Raw genomic sequence first — 20619 nt, forward strand, 5'->3', positions numbered from 1 at the left:
CATCTTCATATTTGAAAGAATGCAATTGCATAAATTTAAATGGAAAATAATTTATTTATGTAAATTGCCTATTTTTTAAATATCAATATTTTAAAGAATAATCTTATAAAATCAGTATAATTTATTATTTTTGTCTAGTAGGTAGTTAATAATATATAAAAATATTAATTAAAAATATAGTATTGAATTTCTAGACTAAAAGTATTAGATTATTGGCTGATATAAATTAAAATTGCTAATTCTTAATTTTTTTTCATTTTAAATATCTAAATTGATAGAATAATCTCTCTTTTCGAAATAGCTCTTTTTTTTAAACCGGTACATAAAAAATATTTTATTTCAAATGAATAAGATATTGAAAAATTGTCCATAAGTAAAATAATAATTATTAATACAGGTCTTTTTTAAGAAAGAAATATTTTGTTACAATAAAAAAGAAAGTATTATATATTCATGAACTCTCAAATTAACATATTTAGAATTATAAAAATACTTCAAAAAATTCTTAAAATGACATATGAAAATGTTAAACTTCCATCTTTATAGAATATTACAAGTGGATGTTTATTTTAAGAGAAAATTTTATTCTCCTCTTTTAAGAGATGTTAAAATGATACTCTCCTTCCTTCTATTTGTAAAATATATATCTCCTCTCTTGTAATTTTTAAAAAACTTTTTTTTTAATCCATTTTAAATTTTTGGTGTTAACTAATGTTAATTTTATCTATTTTTTAAGACTAGTGAATGTATATTTTACAAATAAAGGAGGTTTTTTAAATGATTAAAGAAGAGGTTTTTTAAAAATTATAAAGAAAGAAAATATACATTTTATAAATAAAGTTGAGAAATGTATCATTTTAGCATCTATCAGAAGAAGAAGGGAGTAAAATTTTCTCTTATTTTAAGGTTAAAAATATATTCCAACGAGTTATATTCCAAGAATATTATATTTGGATATTATGAAAAATTTATTTGTTTAGTATTATTATAACTTTTTAAAAATTAATTTTGATATTTCTAAGAAAAAAAATTATGAATGTATTTATTTTATTACATATTCTCATATTCTTAGTTTCTAAAATACCTCAAATACCAATAAAAGGAAAAACTCTATAAAAAAATTAATAATTATAAATATAATAGACTTAATAGTTATTACATATGTTATTCTTATTTCCATAAGATAATCGCATTTTTCAACACAAATAAAAATTTTAGATTTTCACAATAAATATTCTAAGAAATAAGTCAAAATTCTTTTACCATTTGACCTTCTTATAAGATTCATGCCAGCCATAGGCTTAGTAGCAACACAGAAAATATCAGGTGAACACTATTACACATCCCAGAAATAAAAACAAAAGAAGAATAAGACAATTTTCTTATTAGAAAAGAGAAACAAATCTGATATCATCTTTCAGCACTAGAATCTTCGATTTTAGGTTACCTTGCTATTAAGACGCGTCACTTAATTAAAACCAGTCGCTCAAAGAATCAGAATAACAATATCACTGATTCCACTCGTAGCTGAGAATAGAGAGCACCACATAATTTGAGATTCCAAATGACGTGTAAGATTTCGATTGAAGGCACAAGCACTGATAGCTACATCATTATATTTGTTATTCAAAGTGTGGTTCAACTTCCAAGATAGTTATAACTTATAAATAATAATGTTGTGTATGGTTAACGATGGTTCCTACTTTATGGGACGTTGAACACTCTTACTCAATTAACATCAACTTCTATTTCTATTTATCAATTATTGGTGTGGAATGTTGGAAGCTACTGCTGTCTCATTCTCTCTAGTTCTTGGTCCATGTTTTTCACTTCAAATTAGTAATTGATGATATACAGAATTGTTTTAATCCTTTTTTTTTTCTTTTTCTGGAAAAATCATGTTTAAAAGGAAAATCTTGTAATTGAATTTCTGATCAACGAAATTTTCAAGTGTTTTTGGATACGAATTTGAAATGATAAAAAAGATGTCATTTGACCTTCGAAGTTAAGTTTGTTTTAGCTATAAATCCTTAGACCAAAAATAATAAAAGTACAATTGGCAAAATGAAATGGAATTTTACTTTAAAAAATAAAAAGTGATCTTGGGTCTTTTATTTTATTTCTTTTCGGGTGCAAAATTAAACTCGTATGTTTTCAGATAAATCTAGAAATCAAGGCTTTCCATCCTTTCAACGAAAAACTAAAATCAGAATATAGAATAGACAAATGAATGACTTGTTTGAGTGAATTTTTACAAAAAAGATTTTTAAAAAAATAAATAAAAATAATTTTATATTTAGATATTTTTAAAAAAATATTTTTTTATTTAATAATTATGTTAAAAATATTTTTTTTAGTACTTTTACTTTTATTACTAAAATTTTGTCAAACACATAAAAAAAAATCTTTTTTATTAATTTTTTTTAACAACTTAATGATACCTAAACAAGTTTGAAAGCTATTAAGCTCATGGTAATTCCCATTAGGGCATGCTATTATTGGGTTGGAAATCAAGAATTTCAAACTCTTTAAATGATGATATATTATAGGTATTCAATATTCATTATAGTTTTATTTCCTTAGACAGGAGCCATACTGTGGAACTTTTGAAACAAATTTCGCTCCCTTCAGTATTTGTCAATGATCAAACTACACATGGGGGAGAAGATATAGACACATTATGGAGTATGGACACAGCGATGGGCAGCAGCACTCCAACATTCATAATGCTCCTAATCCGATAATGACCATTTAGCTCCCCAAAGTTGGATTGGCCAATATGTGGTCCCTCTAAAATTTCAAGATAATATTTGTGGCATCGCAAAGAACAAGAGAAAATGACAACATTTGAGCCCTATGGTTGTGGATGAGGCTTAGCAGAAATTAAAAAAAAAAAAAGTTTATTGAGTTAAAAAGAAGAAATTTTATATTAGAAATGATAAATCTTTATTGATAACAGACAGAGAAGATGAAGGGTATGTAGGCAAGCGAGCTTATAACTGATGAGGGAGGACTTAGGGGCGTCTGATGAGTGATGACCGTAGCAACTTTGCTTCTTGCACCTTAGTGTGAATTGGGCTTTGGGGTGGGTACTAAATAAGAAAAAGGAAAATTCAAAGGTAAATCGGCTTATAATCAAAAGGCTTTAGTAGCTGATTGGGATTGGTTAAATGAGCAGCTTATTCATCCCCTAAAGCAAATATCTAGTGTGAGAACTGAGAAACAAAAATAAATTAGTGTTTACCTCAATGTTACGCATCATTTACAACAAACTCAAACGTAGAAATGATCACAGGGAATTGAAGGAGCATTATTAGTTTTAAATTCGTCTTTAGAAATATATGTATCAACTTGAATATGTATCTGATGCGTACCACACCATAATCGGCATGGAGGTTCAGTGGCAGACTGACCTTAAAAATCGGAACCGAGCAGAACTGAACAAACAAACTTTATAAATTATCTCCGAAACAGAATACGCCACTCAATCACGTCTCTTCACAAGATATCCATAACGGCACTTGACCAGGAATATCGGAACTAACAGGAGCTCACCAGCAAACTCGAGGAGCCTATAAATCTTACCCCTTGATTCAGAAAGGGGCAGGTTCCACATTCACTTCTAGTTATTTACTCTTTATTCATTAATTATTCTCCCACTTACTTGAGCGTCGGAGTGCTTTGTGCAGGTGCTCCCGCTGCCGTGTTTCAGAAGGCCGAGGTTAAACTCACGTCGTTGCTCGAGGACAACATATAATCTAGCCACGCATCCAAGTGCTCGGCCGGAGATCATCAACCTCGGTCATCACAGACGGAACATTTGGCGCCCACCGTGGGGCCCGATAACACTAACCCCACGATTCCCTATTATATTTCTACCTCTTGAGTTTTTCTTCGCAGGATAGCACGGGTCCCAGTCATGGCTGACAATGGAGTTCCTCAATTCACACAGGCCGAACTCATGGCCCAAATGGCGGAACTTCAAGCGGAAGTCAAAAGACTAGCCGAACTATCAGCACGAAATAACGCCAACCAGATAGGCGAGGGAAGCTCCAAAAGATCTTCCCAGGGCGCGCCTGACCTGCTGATCGCTGACCCACCGAAAGAGAGACTGACCTTGGACAACCCTTTTTCCGAAGAAATCACAAATTTTCAAATGCCAAAACATTTCACACTCCCCTCCTCACTTAAGCCGTATAAGGGGATTGGTGACCCCCGGGCTCACATTAAGAAATTTCAATCTATGATGTTTTTTAACGGTCCTAACAATGAACCTGTGCTTTGCAGAGCATTCCCGACATATCTTGACGGAGCAGCTTTGCTTTGGTTCTCAAAACTACCTGCAGGTTCAATCTCATCATTTGAAGAACTGGCGAAGTCCTTCATTGATTACTTCGCCGCAGCGAGAATTTACGTCCACGGATCAGATTACCTCGGCACGATCCGCCAAGGTCCACAGGAGAGCCTAAAAGATTACCTGACCAGGTTTGCAGAGGCGACCATGGAAATACCCGACCTAGATCCGGCTGTCCACCTCCATGCGCTTAAGGCCGGCCTCCGACCTGGCAAATTCAGAGAAACAATCGCCATCACCAAACCGAAGACACTGGAGGAGTTCAGGGAAAGGGCAGCCGGACAAATGGAAATTGAAGAACTACGCGAGGCCAACAAAACGGAAAGGAAACCCATAAGGGAGGAGGAACGATCAATGAGATCGACCCACAACAAGGAGGTCGGCAAAACGTTCAAGCTCACTCCGAAGTTTGACAATTACACCAGATTCAACACAAGAAGGGAAAAGATAATCAAGGAAATACTCAATGCCAAGATTATAAAACCCCCAATAAGAGCAGGCAGTTACCAAGACCAGAGGTTCGTAGACAAAACCAAACATTGTGCTTTCCATCAAAAATACGGACACACCACCGACGAATGCATAATAGCCAAAGACCTTTTGGAAAGGCTTGCACGGCAAGGCCTATTGGACAAATACATTGAGGCGAGGAAGCATAAGGAAGACGACCGGGGCAGGGAGGAAAGGCAACCGACTTCAGTAAACAAGGAAAAGTGGCCGAACAACAACCTGCCCAAGGCAGTCATAAACTGCATCTCCGGGGGATTCGCTGGAGGCGGCGAAACAACATCGGCCAGGAAACGAAGTTACCGAGCCATGCTAGCCATAGAAGGAGCCTCACCTCCAAACAAGAGCGACGCACCAGATTTAGAGATCACCTTCAATAAAGCGGATATGTCCTCGGCCGCCCCACACCTGGACGACCCGGTCGTAATTTCTATCCAGACAGGCGACCTACTGGTAAGAAAGGTCCTTTTGGACCCAGGTAGCAGCGCAGACGTACTTTTTCATTCTACATTTTTAAAAATGAACTTATCTGAAAAACTCATACAACCCTCCTCCGGAGAACTGGTAGGATTCTCCGGAGAAAGGGTACCCATAAAAGGTTATATATGGCTTAAAACGACAATAGGTGAAAACGCGTCATTCCGAACACTTGATATACAATACCTGATTGTCGATTGCAATAGTCCTTATAACATTATCCTCGGGAGACCTGCTCTGAACATGTTCAGAGCAGTAATATCAACTTTCCACCTATGTGTTAAGTTTCAGGCACAGGACGGAAAAATAGCAACGATCCACTCAGACCGCCAACAAGCTCGGCAGTGTTATAACTCTTGCTTAAAAAGATCGGATAACAGCGGAAGACAACATGAGATCAAAGCAGTACAAACCAGAGAGGAAGTCCTTTCCCTAGCCGAACTCGACCCCAGAGGAGACACACAAGAGAGACCACAACCAACTGACGAACTCCAAAAAATTCAACTAACGTCCAAACCAGAGCAAGTAACATACATAGGTCAAGCACTACAAGGGCAAGAAAGGTCGGATCTCGTAAAGCTGCTAAGGGCCAACGCAGACTTATTCGCCTGGACCCCAGCAGATATGCCGGGCATAAGTCCGGAGATCATCTGTCACAAACTCGCCACCAATCCTTCGAGCCGACCCTTAGCCCAGAAGAAAAGAAACCTAGGAGCAGAGAAATCAAAGGCGGCCCTGGAAGAGACCAGTAAACTCCTACAAGCCGACTTCATCAGAGAAATCCGCTTCACCACATGGCTCTCGAATGTGGTAATGGTAAGAAAAAACTCAGGTAAATGGCGCATGTGCGTCGATTTTACAGATTTGAACAAAGCATGTCCTAAAGACGCCTACCCTTTACCATGCATTGATAAACTTGTAGACAACGCTTCAGGTTTCGAAAGCTTGAGCTTCATGGATGCATACTCGGGGTATAATCAAATACTAATGCATCCTGAAGATCAAAGCAAAACAGCATTCATTACCGAACATGGAAACTTTTGTTATCGTGTAATGCCATTTGGCTTGAAGAATGCAGGTGCGACCTATCAACGCTTGATGGACAAAGTCTTCCATCACCAAATAGGACGCAACATGGAGATATATGTGGACGACATGGTCGCGAAAACCAAGAGAGAAAAATCGCACTGTGAAGACCTCAAGGAAATATTTGGCCAACTACGAAATTACAATATGAGACTGAACCCCGAGAAATGCGCCTTCGGAGTAAAGGGGGGAAAGTTTCTCGGATTCATGCTCACATCCCGAGGAATCGAGGCGAACCCTGAAAAATGCTCAGCAATACTCAACATGGAAAGCCCTAAAACGATAAAAGAGGTACAGCAACTTGCAGGAAGGGTAGCTGCACTATCTCGATTCCTCCCCGCTGCATCAAGCCGAGCATATCACCTCTTCCAAACGATATCAAAGAACAAAAAATTTCATTGGACAGAGGAAGGCGAGAAAGCATTTTCCGAGCTCAAAGCGATCTTAGCAACACCACCCGTGCTACAAAGACCAGAAATCGGTGACCCTTTATATTTATACTTATCTGTTTCAAACTATGCTATAAGCTCGGCCCTTATTCTCGAAACAGGAAAAACGCAACAGCCAGTATACTTCGTCAGCAGAGTCATGCAACCAACCGAGCAACGATATCCGAAGATAGAACAACTCGCCCTTGCACTGATAACAACAGCAAGGAGACTCAGGCACTACTTCCAAAGCCACACAATAATAGTAAGGACGAATCATCCACTGAGACAAATATTAACAAAACCAGAACTGGCAGGACGGTTGACCAAATGGTCAATTGAACTCTCAGAGTTCGACATTCAGTTTCAAACAAGGCCGGCCCTCAAGGCACAAGTTCTCACCGACTTCATCACAGAGATGACCCCACACGATCACATTGAAACATGGGAATTGCACGTAGATGGGGCATCAAGTCGAGAAGGAAGCGGGGCCGGAATGATATTAAAGGAGGGAAATAAGGTGGTAGCCGAGCAAGCCCTCCAATTTCACTTCTCGGCAAGCAACAATCAGGCCGAATATGAAGCCCTCATAGCGGGATTAAAGCTCGCCCTAAGCCACAAAGCAACGAACTTAACGGCACATTGCGATTCCCTCCTGGTGGTCCAACAAATCCGAGGAGAATTCCAGGTAAAAGATCCCTTGCTAGAACAATACTGGCTCATAGCAAAGGATCTAATTTCAAATTTCAGTTCGTTCACCATATTACATGTGCATAGAGAGCAAAACGTCAGGGCAGATATACTATCTAAACTCGCCGCCACCAGAGCGGACACACAAACATCAACATTATCACAGCACACACTCACAAAACCGAGCATTGAATTATTATGTATTGAAAACATTAACCACCTCCACGATTGGAGGAAACCTTTTCTTGAATACATATGTACAGGTACATTACCCAGAGACGAGCTCCATCCTCAACAGTTCAAACGTAAGGCAAGCTTCTACACAAAAATATCAGGAGAACTATACAGACGAGGTTTCTCACAACCACTATTAAGATGCCTCGACCAAAACCAGGCCAAAGAAGTAATGAATGAAGTCCATGAAGGAGTATGTGGGAACCACATAGGAGGACGAGCTCTCGCCGCAAAAATAATCCGAACAGGATATTATTGGCCGACCATAAAGAGAGATTGCATAGCTAAGGTCAAAACATGCGACAAATGCCAGAAACATGAGGCGATCTCAACCAAGCCAGCCGAAGTACTGCACAGCATGGAGGTAAGCTGGCCTTTCTACAGATGGGGGCTTGACATCCTCGGCCCCTTCCCAACAGCACCAGGACAGGTAAAATTTCTTTTGGTATCCATAGACTACTTCTCAAAATGGATAGAAGCGCAACCTTTAGCAAAGATAACAGCTGAAAAGGTACGATCTTTTATTTGGAGAAATATAATATGCCGCTTTGGGATACCAAAAGAAATAATATCAGACAATGGTAGACAATTCACAGACAATAAGCTCGGTTTATTTCTAAAAAATTTCAATATTCAACATCGTTTTAGCTCGGTAGAACACCCACAAACTAATGGGCAAGCCGAAGCTGCTAACCGAGTTGTGTTGCAGGCAATAAAGAAGAAGCTCGACAACGCAAAGGGAGAATGGGCCGAGCTCATTCCCGAAGTACTGTGGAGTTACAACACCACAATACATAACACTACAGACGAAACACCCTTCAAGTTGGTCTATGGCTCAGAAGCACTGATCCCCATTGAGGTCGGATTACCAACGTTAAGAGCCGAGTTGTACGACGAACAACAAAATCAAAGGGCCAGGAGCGCCGAGCTTGACCTAGCCGAAGAGGACAGGGAAATCGCCGCTATCAAACAAAGGGCCGAGAAAAGAATAATGGAAAGAAAATACAACAGGAAGGTGATTCCGAGGATATTCAACAAAGGTGACCTTGTGCTCAGGCGAACAGAGGAAGCCAGAAGACCTCCAGCTCATGGCAAACTCGCCGCAAATTGGGAAGGCCCCTTCCGTGTTACCCAAGTACTCGGCAAGGGGGCATATCAACTCCAAACATTACAAGGCAATGCCATCCCAGGAAACTGGAACATCTCATCACTCAAAATGTATATGTCATAGTTTGTACAAAATGCGAATGAAGGTACTCTTTTTCCCCCTTAGAGCTTTTTTCCCAACGAAAGGGTTTTGCCTAAGGAGGGTTTTAATGAGGCCGGACGCCCCCCGAATCCAAATAAAAGCGATAAATTCTTTTCAAATAAAGCCTGACAATGACAAAATATAACAAAGCAAAAACACTTACTATAAATATATTATATTATCAAACTGGCCTGAAACGTCGGCCAAATACCACCACCTAATAGTCAAACCGGCCTAACATCGGCCAAATACCATACAAAGTCCAAAAAATTAACAGTCTAGAGCTCAGACAGTCAAAACAAAAGCCACAAATACAAACAAACTAAGAAGGAGCATTCTCATCGTGCTCCTCCACAGTACCATCCACAACTAACTTTCCACCTACAACTATCTTTGTAATATCGAGCTTATCACAATCAAAATTAGGGGCTAACAGGGCAATCTGACTAACAGCACGATCAAAACCATAAGAGAACATCTCCATCCCAGCCTCCTCTAGCTCATGCACACGGGAAGTAAGCCGACCTTTGGCCACGTCGTGCTCCATAACTTCAGCTTGCAACAAACGGATTTGATCTCTTAAACGAACCACCTCATCCTCAGCTTCTTTCGCTTTAGCCACAGCACTGGTAGCAACATCTTCCTTTTCCTTTACAACCTTCTCCAAATCAGCAATCCGAGCTGTATATGACTTCTCCATGGAAGAGACCTTGTTCACAGCTTCTTGCTGATCAGCACCAACGCACTCAACAGTCCGACCAACGCAGAGTAAGCGAGAAGCAACCACCTACCGAGCACCCGTAGCATGAGAACAATACAAAAGGTTGAAAAAAACAAGAAACACAAAACAAAACATACCTGAACAAATTTACCGAGCGCTTCCATTCCAGCTCGGCGCGTCATAAGCATGTCCCCAGGATACTGCGAGGCCCTATCAGAAAGCTCCGCGAAATTAAACTGTTCGTTCCAAAGGGAGTGCGAGCTAGAACCAGCAATGAAGCCATGAAGCTTTTTCTGCCGATCAAAGGCAACTCCGCCACCACCTACAACCTCACGATCACCTTCGGAAATAACCTCTAAGGAAGTATCGTCTCTCTTCCTTTTAAATGAAGACGCAGGATGCGCAACAGACGAGAAAGCCTGCTCGCCCGCATCCTTCCGATCACCAGCACTCCCAATCCCTTTCTCCTTTTTCTTACTCAAGAAAGATTGCAGCTTGTTCGGGTCCAACAAGGGAACTCGGCCACCTAAAAAAACCACCAAATGTCAGACAAACTCGGCAAATGTCCAATACTTAATAACAAAACACCAAAAAACATTACCTATGTAAGCCCTAAGACCCTCATTATCACCCAAATCATATAAACGCAAAATTTCAGGGATGGACAAGCATTCCCCAGCAGCAACACTCTCCACAATAAAGTTCATCACAAACTCCTCTTCCTCACTCCTCTCAGAAGCCTCGAGGATCTGAGTCGGTTCAGAACACCAGTAGAGAGGAAATTTCTCGCTCAACTCACCATCCAAATAGAAAGGGTACTCAGACTCGGCCGAGCGGACTTTCACAAAAAGAGATTTGAAGTTCTTGAAAGAGGACTTATAAAGAAGGAATACAGACCGACCCGGAAAGCTACTGAAACAAACCCACAACCCCTTACGAACCCCCTTTGCCTGAAAAAAGGAAAAGAATAAAGACAGCGAACAAGGGAAGGAGAGGAATTCCATCAGACATTGAAACGCGCGAAGGAACGCCCAAGAATTTGGGTGCAACTGTGACGGAGCACAGTTTAGCTGAGTAAGGACGTCACACTCAAAAGAAGAAAAGGGAAACTTCACTCCAAGTTCAACCATGCATGGAGTATACATATAAAAATACTCCCAGTCACCCCTCCTCTCACAAACCCTATCACTACTAGAACAGGGCTGAAACTCGACAACGACGCCAGAACCCCCCCTCACGAAATCTACGCCCCTCAAATCAGAAAGGGATTCAACGCTGATGAAGGAAGATGAACGTGTCTTCACATCATCTTGGACCCAGTGATATGGGTCGTCTTCCCTATCCTCAATAGCCTTCAATTTTTCTTTCAATTTCTCTCCCGCCATGACAGAGTATGCAGAAACGAACAGTCAAAGAAGAGTCAGAAAACGTTTACCTTTCGAAGACATAGCGCAGACTTGAAGACTAGGAGCAACACAGCGTAATTTCCAAAACAATGAAAATAACTATTATTGCAAGCCCACTAACAAAGTGGGTAAATTAATTCATGCCCACTAACAAACGTGGAAACCGAAACGGCAATAATGGACAATAAAAGATGACACGATTCGCGAAGAGACAAGTTAAACCCTTTTCAAATTTTCTCAAAACAAAACCTAGCCACGTATGAAAAACAAAAAGCTCGCCTACCGACCTATACGGAACGCTAGCCGACCTGGGGGGCTATGATGCGTACCACACCATAATCGGCATGGAGGTTCAGTGGCAGACTGACCTTAAAAATCGGAACCGAGCAGAACTGAACAAACAAACTTTATAAATTATCTCCGAAACAGAATACGCCACTCAATCACGTCTCTTCACAAGATATCCATAACGGCACTTGACCAGGAATATCGGAACTAACAGGAGCTCACCAGCAAACTCGAGGAGCCTATAAATCTTACCCCTTGATTCAGAAAGGGGCAGGTTCCACATTCACTTCTAGTTATTTACTCTTTATTCATTAATTATTCTCCCACTTACTTGAGCGTCGGAGTGCTTTGTGCAGGTGCTCCCGCTGCCGTGTTTCAGAAGGCCGAGGTTAAACTCACGTCGTTGCTCGAGGACAACATATAATCTAGCCACGCATCCAAGTGCTCGGCCGGAGATCATCAACCTCGGTCATCACAGACGGAACAGTATCAATTCGGTGTATATGGTGAGTGATTACGAATAGCATATCTCTTTCTGAGAAGGGGCCGGGTTCCATGAAAGTATAAAGAATGCGGTTTGGTCATTTTAATAATAAGAGCAGTTCGAAGCAACGAGTAAATCCCTATTTTAGTTCCTGAAATTTATACGTTTACTCATTTTGGTCTTTGAAATTCAAAATTTCCCATAATAGTTTCACAGATTCTAGTCTCAATTTAGTTCCTCTTACCATTTCCAACAATGAGTTAGCAAACAAAGTGCTGAGGTGGCAAAATTTTGCCACGCTGGAATTTTGCCACGCTGGACACTCAACGATTAGGTGACATGCCAACATTTGATTTTGGACCCTATTTGGTCCTGGAACCTAACTTCTTCTTCTTCCTCCTGCTTTGCGCCATCCTTCTCCTCTGGCTTCCCCTTTTCTACTTCCTTGTCTCCCACCCAACCCATTCCTTTCTCTTTGACTTCCTCTCCGCCTTTGCCTTCTCCGCCGTACTCCTTCCCCTTTTTTGACATAATCTCTCCTTTCCACCATTGGTCTGTCCTGCTCCGTGCCGTCCTTCTCCTCTCGTTTCCCCTTTTCTACTTCCTTGTCTCCCACCCGACCCGTTCCTTTCTCCCTAATTTCCTCTTCGCCTCCGCCTTCACCTTCTTCGTCGCACTCCTTCCCCTTTTCTGACATGATTTCTCCTTTCCACCCTCAGTCCGTCGAAATGGTTGAAATGTTGACGTTTGAAATGGTAAGTGGAGGTCGAAAAGAGACAAAAAAAAAAAAAAAGGAAAACAAGGAAGAGGAGGTCGAACAAGCAATAGTGGCAGTGGTGGCGGATGTTGAGATTTTGGCAGTGGTGGGGTGTCAGGAGAGAGGGTAAAGGAAAGCAATTCAGCATAACAAACCACGTGGTTGATTTTTCCCCTTCTTTCATTTCAATTTTTTCGCTTCTGGTTTTCAACATAACAAACTCACATGTGGTTGATTTGAGTTGGAAAAAGTAGTAGTAATAAGGGTTCTGAGTTGGAAAAAGTAGTAGTAATTAGGGTTCTGAAAACCAAATGGGATCCAAAATCAAATATTGTCATATCACCTAATTGTTGGAAAGTCCAACATGGCCAGATTTTGCCACCTCAACACTCGTTTGCTGACTCATCGTCAGAAATGGTTGAGGGACCAAATTAATGCCCGAACCTAAATCTGAAGGACTACTATGGGAAATTTTGAATTTCGAGGACTAAAATGAGTAATCGCATGAATTTTAGGAACCAAAATGGGGATTTACTCTCCAAGCAACGCATTAGTTCATGACCTTTGACAGGAGATTATATTGTAGCATACAAAATCATTTGGCTTTCATGCCACGAGAACGATTAAAATTGTATGCTAAGTTACTATCACCACCGAGATGACATGTGTTACCTTCTAACCCCATTATACTATCAATATCTAAAAGAGATTAAACTTAAAAACAGGTAAAGAGGTAATCAAGGCAAGCAAATATATTGTTGTAGTCTATGCAAAAGCATACTGGAAAATCTACTGATAGGGAAAGGGAGGGGTAGAAAATAGGATGCAAATTACTGTCAAAAGTATAAACAAATTAAGCTTTAAAATCATGTATTTCTAGTACCACAATAAGTGATATTTTCTTTTGTTATTCCAAGTCTTACTTCTTAACAGGTTTCTTCTTTGAAGTTGAGTTTGCCGACGGCTGTGGCTTCGGATGCTTTTCTACCTCGCTTGAGTCCAACCACTTGAGAGGATGGCGATTGTAGAAGGGCCAATTAGGGACGGTCACCAATGTAGTGAGAACCACACCACCAAAATATGTGAGGATCATCAATTGGAAAGAAGCCGTAAAGTATCCAGTTGTGAATGCAACCACAGCAAAGGCAAGCAGCAATATCTGCATCAGCTGCTCTGCTAGCTTTTGTCCTTGCCAATCCATCTAATGAAAGCCAAGAAAAGTTAAACAAAAAACACTAAATCACACTCTGAATCCAAAAGATTGAAAGCTATCACACCAGAAAGGATCAAGATCCTCTAAAGTGAAGAAGTTGATAAAGTAGTAAAGTGAGGAGTTGATCACTCTTAAATTAAGAGAGTAGGACACACATTTTATATAAGTTACAAAATCAATGGTGATTAACTCATCACTTTATCACTTTACCAGCTTCCTCAGTTCAGAGAATCTAAATTCCACCAGAAAACATTACATTTGTAAGAAACAACAAAAACTTTCAAAGTCTTTTAAAGAATTATTTATTTTTTCTCAATTTCTTGTGTCCTTACAGATAAATATTGCATCTAATTACAGGCCAACAGCCAAGTCCAACCTATCATGAAAAAGAGAACTGTATCCAAATTTGCGTCAGGTTTACGAGTGAAACTAGGAAAAAGAAAAAATTCCTGCATTTTTCCCTCGAAACTCTTCCTAGAAGTCGCAAGCAGCGATAAAGGCGCTCAAGTTTCATCAATCACAATCACGGAATGGAACACAATGTGTGACATGGTGCAGCGATGTAACAAATTATAACTATTACACACACGCTAGATGGCATGCAATGATGCAAAATAAATGATAATAATAGATTTCACACAAAAAAACTTGGACAAGATCTTTGTTTTGTGGGTGTAGCTGCAAACCCTTGCTCAGTGCAATATAAGGTACAATCGAAAATGTCGATCTATAAACTCTAATTAAATTTGAGAAAAGCTCTGCTCAGATTCAAGAGAATTATTCTCTGGATTCAGAAAATATCATCTAATCTAAAATGAAATAATAATCGATAATTGCTGCGCCCTATTGTTTTCCCCAAACAAGAAAATAACCTACAAATTAACCTAGCATCAAATTCAACAAAGAATCGTTACAAGTTCAGATCAGTTAAACAGAACAAAGACAATTGCTCTAAGAATCTGGTTGCTCAGCAACGCGAAACGAAATAAAACCCCATAAAGAGTGAACGGTTAAAAAAAAAATAAAGAAAAAGGGAAAGAGTGATTACCGTTGTGTAAGAGCAAAGAGGAGGTGGCGACTGGTGAGCGAAGGCGGTGAGCACACAGAATCCAACTGAACGCAGTGCTCGGCGCACTCTGCCTAGTTAATGAGAAAAAACGTCAACTCTTTTCACGTCTTCTCCTTCAATTTTCCGTTTTCCCTCTTTTAATAATAAACTCTGTTTTAGTTGGGAAAAGAAAAATGAAGCAATTTTATGTTTAGATGACCATTTTTTTTTTTTAAAAGATAAGAAGTCACGAATTTGCGAGATTTTAAGGTGAGTATAAAAAAATTATGTTATTTGTTCTCATTTTAGATGATTATTTTATTACTTAAACGGCCATTTGATTATATCCGATTTTTTTTTATAAGATAATATTTAATTAGATACAAGTTTTAAAATGTTTTTCATATTTTTATGAATTTAATTTTGTGCATCTAAATAACATTACATTATTAAAATTAATTATTATTTCACTGACGACGTGAACAATCATATAAAAAAATAGATATAATTGTATTGTATGATTATATAAAATATTTTATATTATCCATATATCAAAATTAAACTCTACTTCTATTACATTAATTTTTTTTTATTTTTTCAAACTTTTTAAAGCCTTAAAAAATAAAAACATTATATCCGTTTTTTATAATTATATTTTTAAAGGCGTATGTATTTGGAATATAATTAAAATTTTATTTATCAAATTTGTATAAAAAAGTTTAATTGATGCGTTAACAGAAATTCATACGGCTTTAAAATAATAAATTTAACGGTAATATAACAAATAAACAAAACAATATAAAATATAATAAATGATATGAGAAATATATGTGTAGAAAACGCAAAGAATTTAATACGTGTAAGAAATTTACCCTTTCAGAAACGGGATAAGCAATTAGTTGTTGAATTCAAATGTATTCATTGACTATTTTATTGAACATTATAGTAAGTTTGTGCCTTTTTGTTAGAGATAATGGTCAATTTTATTTCTGAATTTGTATGCCTGTCGATGTAAGCAATCAGATTGACTCTGAAATGCTGATCTAGTTAACTCAATTTACTATTATTGTTAATCTAACTTAATTTTAAAATAATTAGAATAAAACATAAAACATTTAAGACTTACATAGTAGGGCTTTACCCGTGAGGGAACCCTTCCAGATAGTTAACTCAATTTACTATTATTGTTAATCTAACTTAATTTTAAAATAATTAGAATAAAACATAAAACATTTAAGACTTAAATTGTAGGGCTTTACCCGTGAGGGAACCCTTCCAGAAATTCTCGAAGGCCTGGGCTTAACCCAGGCCTAAGAGGGGGTTTGGAAATAGTTTTCAACCAGCAATAGACGCGCCTCGGTTAGAACCTCACTAGCTGCGTCATTGCCCCAAGCGCAAAGATGAATTTTAACATTGCTATTTGTTTCCTTATATATGACAGCTTCATGTGTTGTTATACGATCAACCGACGATGTAGGACTAAAAACGCTTTTCTCTTATTTTTGCTTTCACCAATGACTCTAAACCCAATGGGAACAGTCACTGAACAAGAATATTATTTATTGAATTTCAATTATCTTTTCATCCTGCATGCTCATGTTTTCAATCTTGCAGTTCATTCCTTTCACTCAATGTAGTTGTGACCATAGAATCATGAAACAAATCAATAATCCTGCCAGAACATTCAGTTGCCATTGATGAACGAGTTGGTTGAAGATTTTGAGGGGAGGAGTAAAGCTGAAGCATGAGGATGAGATTAGTTGAACTTCTTCATGATTATGATACATTCGGTAAAAGGAAAATCAGTAAAATTGCTATTTCTCATATAGCATACTGGGTTCTATTTCTCTAGCCTTCTAACCAAGGAAAACCAGTTGCTCTAACAATAGAATAGAGATTTTCTTGATGAATTTTGTGTGTAATTTACTTATGCAACTTCATTAATATTAGCTCTAAAATGTAAATTCAAATGTCAAAAGATACTTTCAGTTTATTTTTACCATGAAGGTTCAACTCATGCACTCTTATATAAATCAATCGACAAAGATCTTCAAAAGTGACAATGTTAGTAAAGTGGTAAATTGATACTTTAATCACCTTTGAATTTATAACATTTATTATTTGTGAACCCTGCTATCTTGATCCAAGAATGATTAATGGTGTAAATTAATTCACTCTTTTTTCTCTAAAGTGACTAAATAACTTTAGAGGAATCAGATTCAAATTAATATAATTTTGGAAGATCTCAAAGTCATATTACATGTCATTCTCATTAAATTGATTCTAATGGTTTTTTTATCAACGAGTGAACAAGTTGACTAACCCAAGTTGGTTATTCTAACGGTTTTTTATTCAAATAAAATGAACACCATATAAACCCAAATGCCCATATCTAGACCAATTACATCTTTGCATTTTCTCATTTGCTACTTCTATGATATCTCCTTTACAAATTAGACGACAAGAGCAAGTGCATTGGGCAAGTGGTGAAATAGGTATATATCGTGGGGTTTGAATCAATCAAAATCGATTCATTTCGAAGCATGAAATTTATTGTAATTTAAATTAGATCAATTTGATTTTATTTTCTAATCCAATCTCAATACAAATTGTAATTCAATTTTGCCTGTCTACATTGTGATATCTGGGTATATATGATATTTATTTTATTTAAATAAAATATTCCCCTGTTTCTAATGTAAAGAAAACAAAAATGGAAGACTTAAAGAACTTGCAAAAATTTTGTAAGATCATAATACTTGCGCCATCATATCCATATTCAAAATTGCAACCAAATTGACATTTTATTATAGGAAATGTATACATATTCTTATACAGTGATGGTAATAAATAGCAAACCAACAGCCAAAACAAAAAACCTTAATCGTGACGATTACAATATAATTGAATAAGCCCCTTCACATTCAGATACCTAATTACCTATATCTAAAAAAAATGTCAATATCCAGCCTTTAATCCTTAAGTGGTCCAGCAAGGTTTGCCTCCTCTTTGCTTCTGTTCTAGTCCATTAGAATGTTATTTCTTAATTCATCTCCATAGTATTCTGCAGGATAATTTTAAAAGTAAGATTCCAATTATGAGGAAAACTGCTCAGTGCTCAACAATACATTTCACCGACAATAAAAAAGCTAGTTCTGATATCAACTGAACATGAAAGCATGTTCCATCGTTTACTGAACCTTGAGTCACAATACAAAGAACAGAGGTTCACCCAATAACAATGAAAATTATATCCCTGACGGTTACGAGAGGACTGCTCACATAGGCAACAGACCCCTGCTTTTTTCATCAGGTTTCTCACTCCAATATTTTGATTTTCAGATATGAGATTTTTAAAAAAAAAATGTCCCACGGTTTACTGAACCTTGAGTCATAAAGAAAGAACAGAGGTTCACCCAATAACTTTGGATTCATATATCCCTGAAGGTAACGAGAGGCCTGTTCACAGAGGCAACAGGCCACTGCTTTTTCATCAGGTTCATAAATTCAAACGGATAAGTAAATAAATTGCTTATGGTAAGATCTACTTCAAATCCTAAACAAAAGTAACAGAGAAGAATATATCTATACCTTCTAAGCTGAGCTTAGAACCTCTTGGCCTTGCAAACTGCACAACTATAACAACACTGAGATTGGTGGTGATGATACCAAAGAGGTTATATAGGGGAGGCGTTAAAACCCTAGTTCTGTTTGTTGGGTGGAATTAAAACCCCTAATCCCCAATATGCGGAGCTTTTTTTTTTGTATGGGCTTGGGCCCGAGGACCCGACCCACACCGAAAACAATAACACCCTTCCCAACCCGAGATTACATCCTAAGGCTACAAGCATCCCGTGCTTTGAAATTAATACCCACCTAATAACAAAAAACAAAACAAAACAGCGAAGGAGGAAACAATAAGGCGCTTTTGAACAAGTTGATATGGCGAGGATGATGCTTCCATTGAGATAGAAATCGCTGAGGCTGAGGAAGGTACCGGCTTCCAAGTTCCAACATGGAACCCATCCGCCGTTGCTACCCAAAATGTTCGAGGCGGTCTCAATGGCTACCCATCCTGAAAGTGGAAAGGTTGCTTTGATAGCATCAGCTGCAAGCTAGGACCGGAGAGGACAACGATCGATGCTAGAGCGCTGCATAGGTGTTGCCGCTGATTGATAAGGCGCCGTGGAGCTAGACGTCTTCATTGACGCTCGGTACGGTGAGACTGGTGATGCTGCCTGCGGCTCCTTGTGATGCGTTGTTCCTTCCTGATGATGCCTTCGACGGAATTCGGCGGGGGAAGATACAAATTGCTGGGAAGTTGATCTAGATTCTTGACTTTGGCAACTTTATGCGCAAGTTCGTTCCCCTCTCTTGGGCTGCGTTGGAGACTGAGACTTAATCTGTATGATCTCTGGCTTAAAATGTATTAAGACTTAGTTATGTTTAAGATTTAAAATGTTAAGTGAAAGCATATATTTTTACAATTGAATTGATAATTGAACCCGATTACTAGTCTTATATGAATAAAAAATAATTAAAAATTTAAAATTAAAATTTAAAATACATATTTTTATTAATATTTTAAAAGAAAAGTATGAGGAGCTAATGGGATATTTGTACAATATGTACAATGGAGGTTTAGGAAGTATTAGAGATATAATTATTAGTGTTACATTTTTCCATTAGCGAAAGTTTTTGGGATGAGTGGTATCATGATATGGTATTAGAGCTCTAGATCCAAAAGGTCAAGAGTTTGATCCTTAGTGAAACCCAAAATCAGTTTAAACTTTTGGAAAGATGTTTATTATCCCTAATATTTGGATGGTTATTCTATATAGTATGGGGGATGTTCATTTTGTAACTCAATAGCTCATTGTACACATTGTACAAATAGTTCATTGGCTCTCTAGTAGGACTCTACTTTAAAATTTTTTAGTTATTTTAAAATAATATAAAACAGAAATAATAATTATTTTGTTATTATTATTTTATTATAAATATTTTTATTTTGTTTTTATATTAAAATAATTATTATTTTTAAATTTTAATAATTTATTAATTAATTTATATCTATTATACTATTATATACTATAAGTATTTATTAAAAAATAATATCAATAGATACTAGCAAGATACTTGCGCATCACGCGAGAAACACATACGCAGCAGATTAGAATGAGGTAAATGTAAAGAATTGTTGGTTATTTTATCTGATATAGAAAAAAAACGATCATCTTTATTATTTTCAAAATATTTGTAAAATTTTTAAAAAAATTGTAATCATTTTAATAAAAAGAAAGGAAGACATAAGAAGAATATTAGATTATTCTAATGTTTGTAGACGGAGTAATAATATGAATAATAACTTAAAATATTTAAAATATAATTTCATCAAATTGATTGAGTAAAGTCTGATTTGTATTAAATATGAATATTGAAGAAGTATTGTAATGAAAGAAATAATGGTTTGAACATAAGATAAATAATTGTGAGTTAATAAGTTATAGTTGCTAACAATTACAAAGAAAAACTGAAAATGGTAAAAATATGAAAAGGATATAAAATATATGTTTAGAAACATTTTGATTTCAATTCACTCCGGTGTTAGAATTTTTTTTTTATACTTGAGTAGTGAAAAATAAAGCAAATTTAAATTTTAGTAAAAATTCAACTT

At 37.3% G+C, this 20619-nt stretch overlaps 2 protein-coding genes, 1 long non-coding RNA gene and 3 other non-coding genes across 6 annotated transcripts; all 6 read right to left on the minus strand.

The window, feature by feature from the left end:
• Positions 1-8792: 8792 nt before the first annotated feature.
• LOC148572733 (uncharacterized) lies at positions 8793-10364 on the minus strand. Its single transcript, XM_088507920.1, has 2 exons — positions 9884-10364; positions 8793-9812 (listed from the first exon to the last, which is right to left on the minus strand). Exons 1-2 carry the CDS (start codon positions 9932-9934, stop codon positions 9348-9350), a joined length of 516 nt encoding a protein of 171 aa, XP_088364046.1. The 5' UTR covers positions 9935-10364; the 3' UTR covers positions 8793-9347.
• A 3053-nt stretch (positions 10365-13417) lies between these two features.
• Positions 13418-15127, minus strand: LOC107631998 (signal peptidase complex subunit 1). The gene is made up of 2 exons (XM_088509640.1): positions 14943-15127; positions 13418-13882 (listed from the first exon to the last, which is right to left on the minus strand). The coding sequence occupies exon 2, from the start codon at positions 13880-13882 to the stop codon at positions 13601-13603; it is 282 nt and encodes a 93-aa protein (XP_088365766.1). The 5' UTR covers positions 14943-15127; the 3' UTR covers positions 13418-13600.
• A 1066-nt stretch (positions 15128-16193) lies between these two features.
• On the minus strand, positions 16194-16344 carry LOC148572734 (U4 spliceosomal RNA). Its single transcript, XR_015880344.1, has one exon. It is a non-coding gene; the product is annotated as a U4 spliceosomal RNA (small nuclear RNA).
• Positions 16345-17727: 1383 nt separating this feature from the next.
• LOC107634809 (uncharacterized) lies at positions 17728-18670 on the minus strand. Its single transcript, XR_001619061.3, has 2 exons — positions 18534-18670; positions 17728-18006 (listed from the first exon to the last, which is right to left on the minus strand). It is a non-coding gene; the product is annotated as an uncharacterized LOC107634809 (long non-coding RNA).
• On the minus strand, positions 18120-18249 carry LOC148572735 (small nucleolar RNA snoR74). Its single transcript, XR_015907817.1, has one exon. It is a non-coding gene; the product is annotated as a small nucleolar RNA snoR74 (small nucleolar RNA).
• Positions 18305-18434, minus strand: LOC148572736 (small nucleolar RNA snoR74). The gene has a single exon (XR_015907926.1). It is a non-coding gene; the product is annotated as a small nucleolar RNA snoR74 (small nucleolar RNA).
• Positions 18671-20619: the final 1949 nt, after the last annotated feature.

This window comes from Arachis ipaensis, chromosome B3 (assembly GCF_059453495.1).
Source record: "Arachis ipaensis isolate K30076 ecotype BB chromosome B3, ASM5945349v1, whole genome shotgun sequence".
Lineage (NCBI taxonomy): Eukaryota > Viridiplantae > Streptophyta > Magnoliopsida > Fabales > Fabaceae > Arachis > Arachis ipaensis.

Bases quoted from the DNA above. Each gene is read 5' to 3' on its own strand.
- LOC148572733 (XM_088507920.1), bottom strand. From the start codon at position 9,934: ATGCTTATGACGCGCCGAGCTGGAATGGAAGCGCTCGGTAAATTTGTT. The intron at 9,813-9,883 runs GTATGTTTTGTT...GGTGCTCGGTAG, and splicing joins CGCTCGGTAAATTTGTTCAG to GTGGTTGCTTCTCGCTTACT.
- LOC107631998 (XM_088509640.1), bottom strand. From the start codon at position 13,882: ATGGATTGGCAAGGACAAAAGCTAGCAGAGCAGCTGATGCAGATATTG.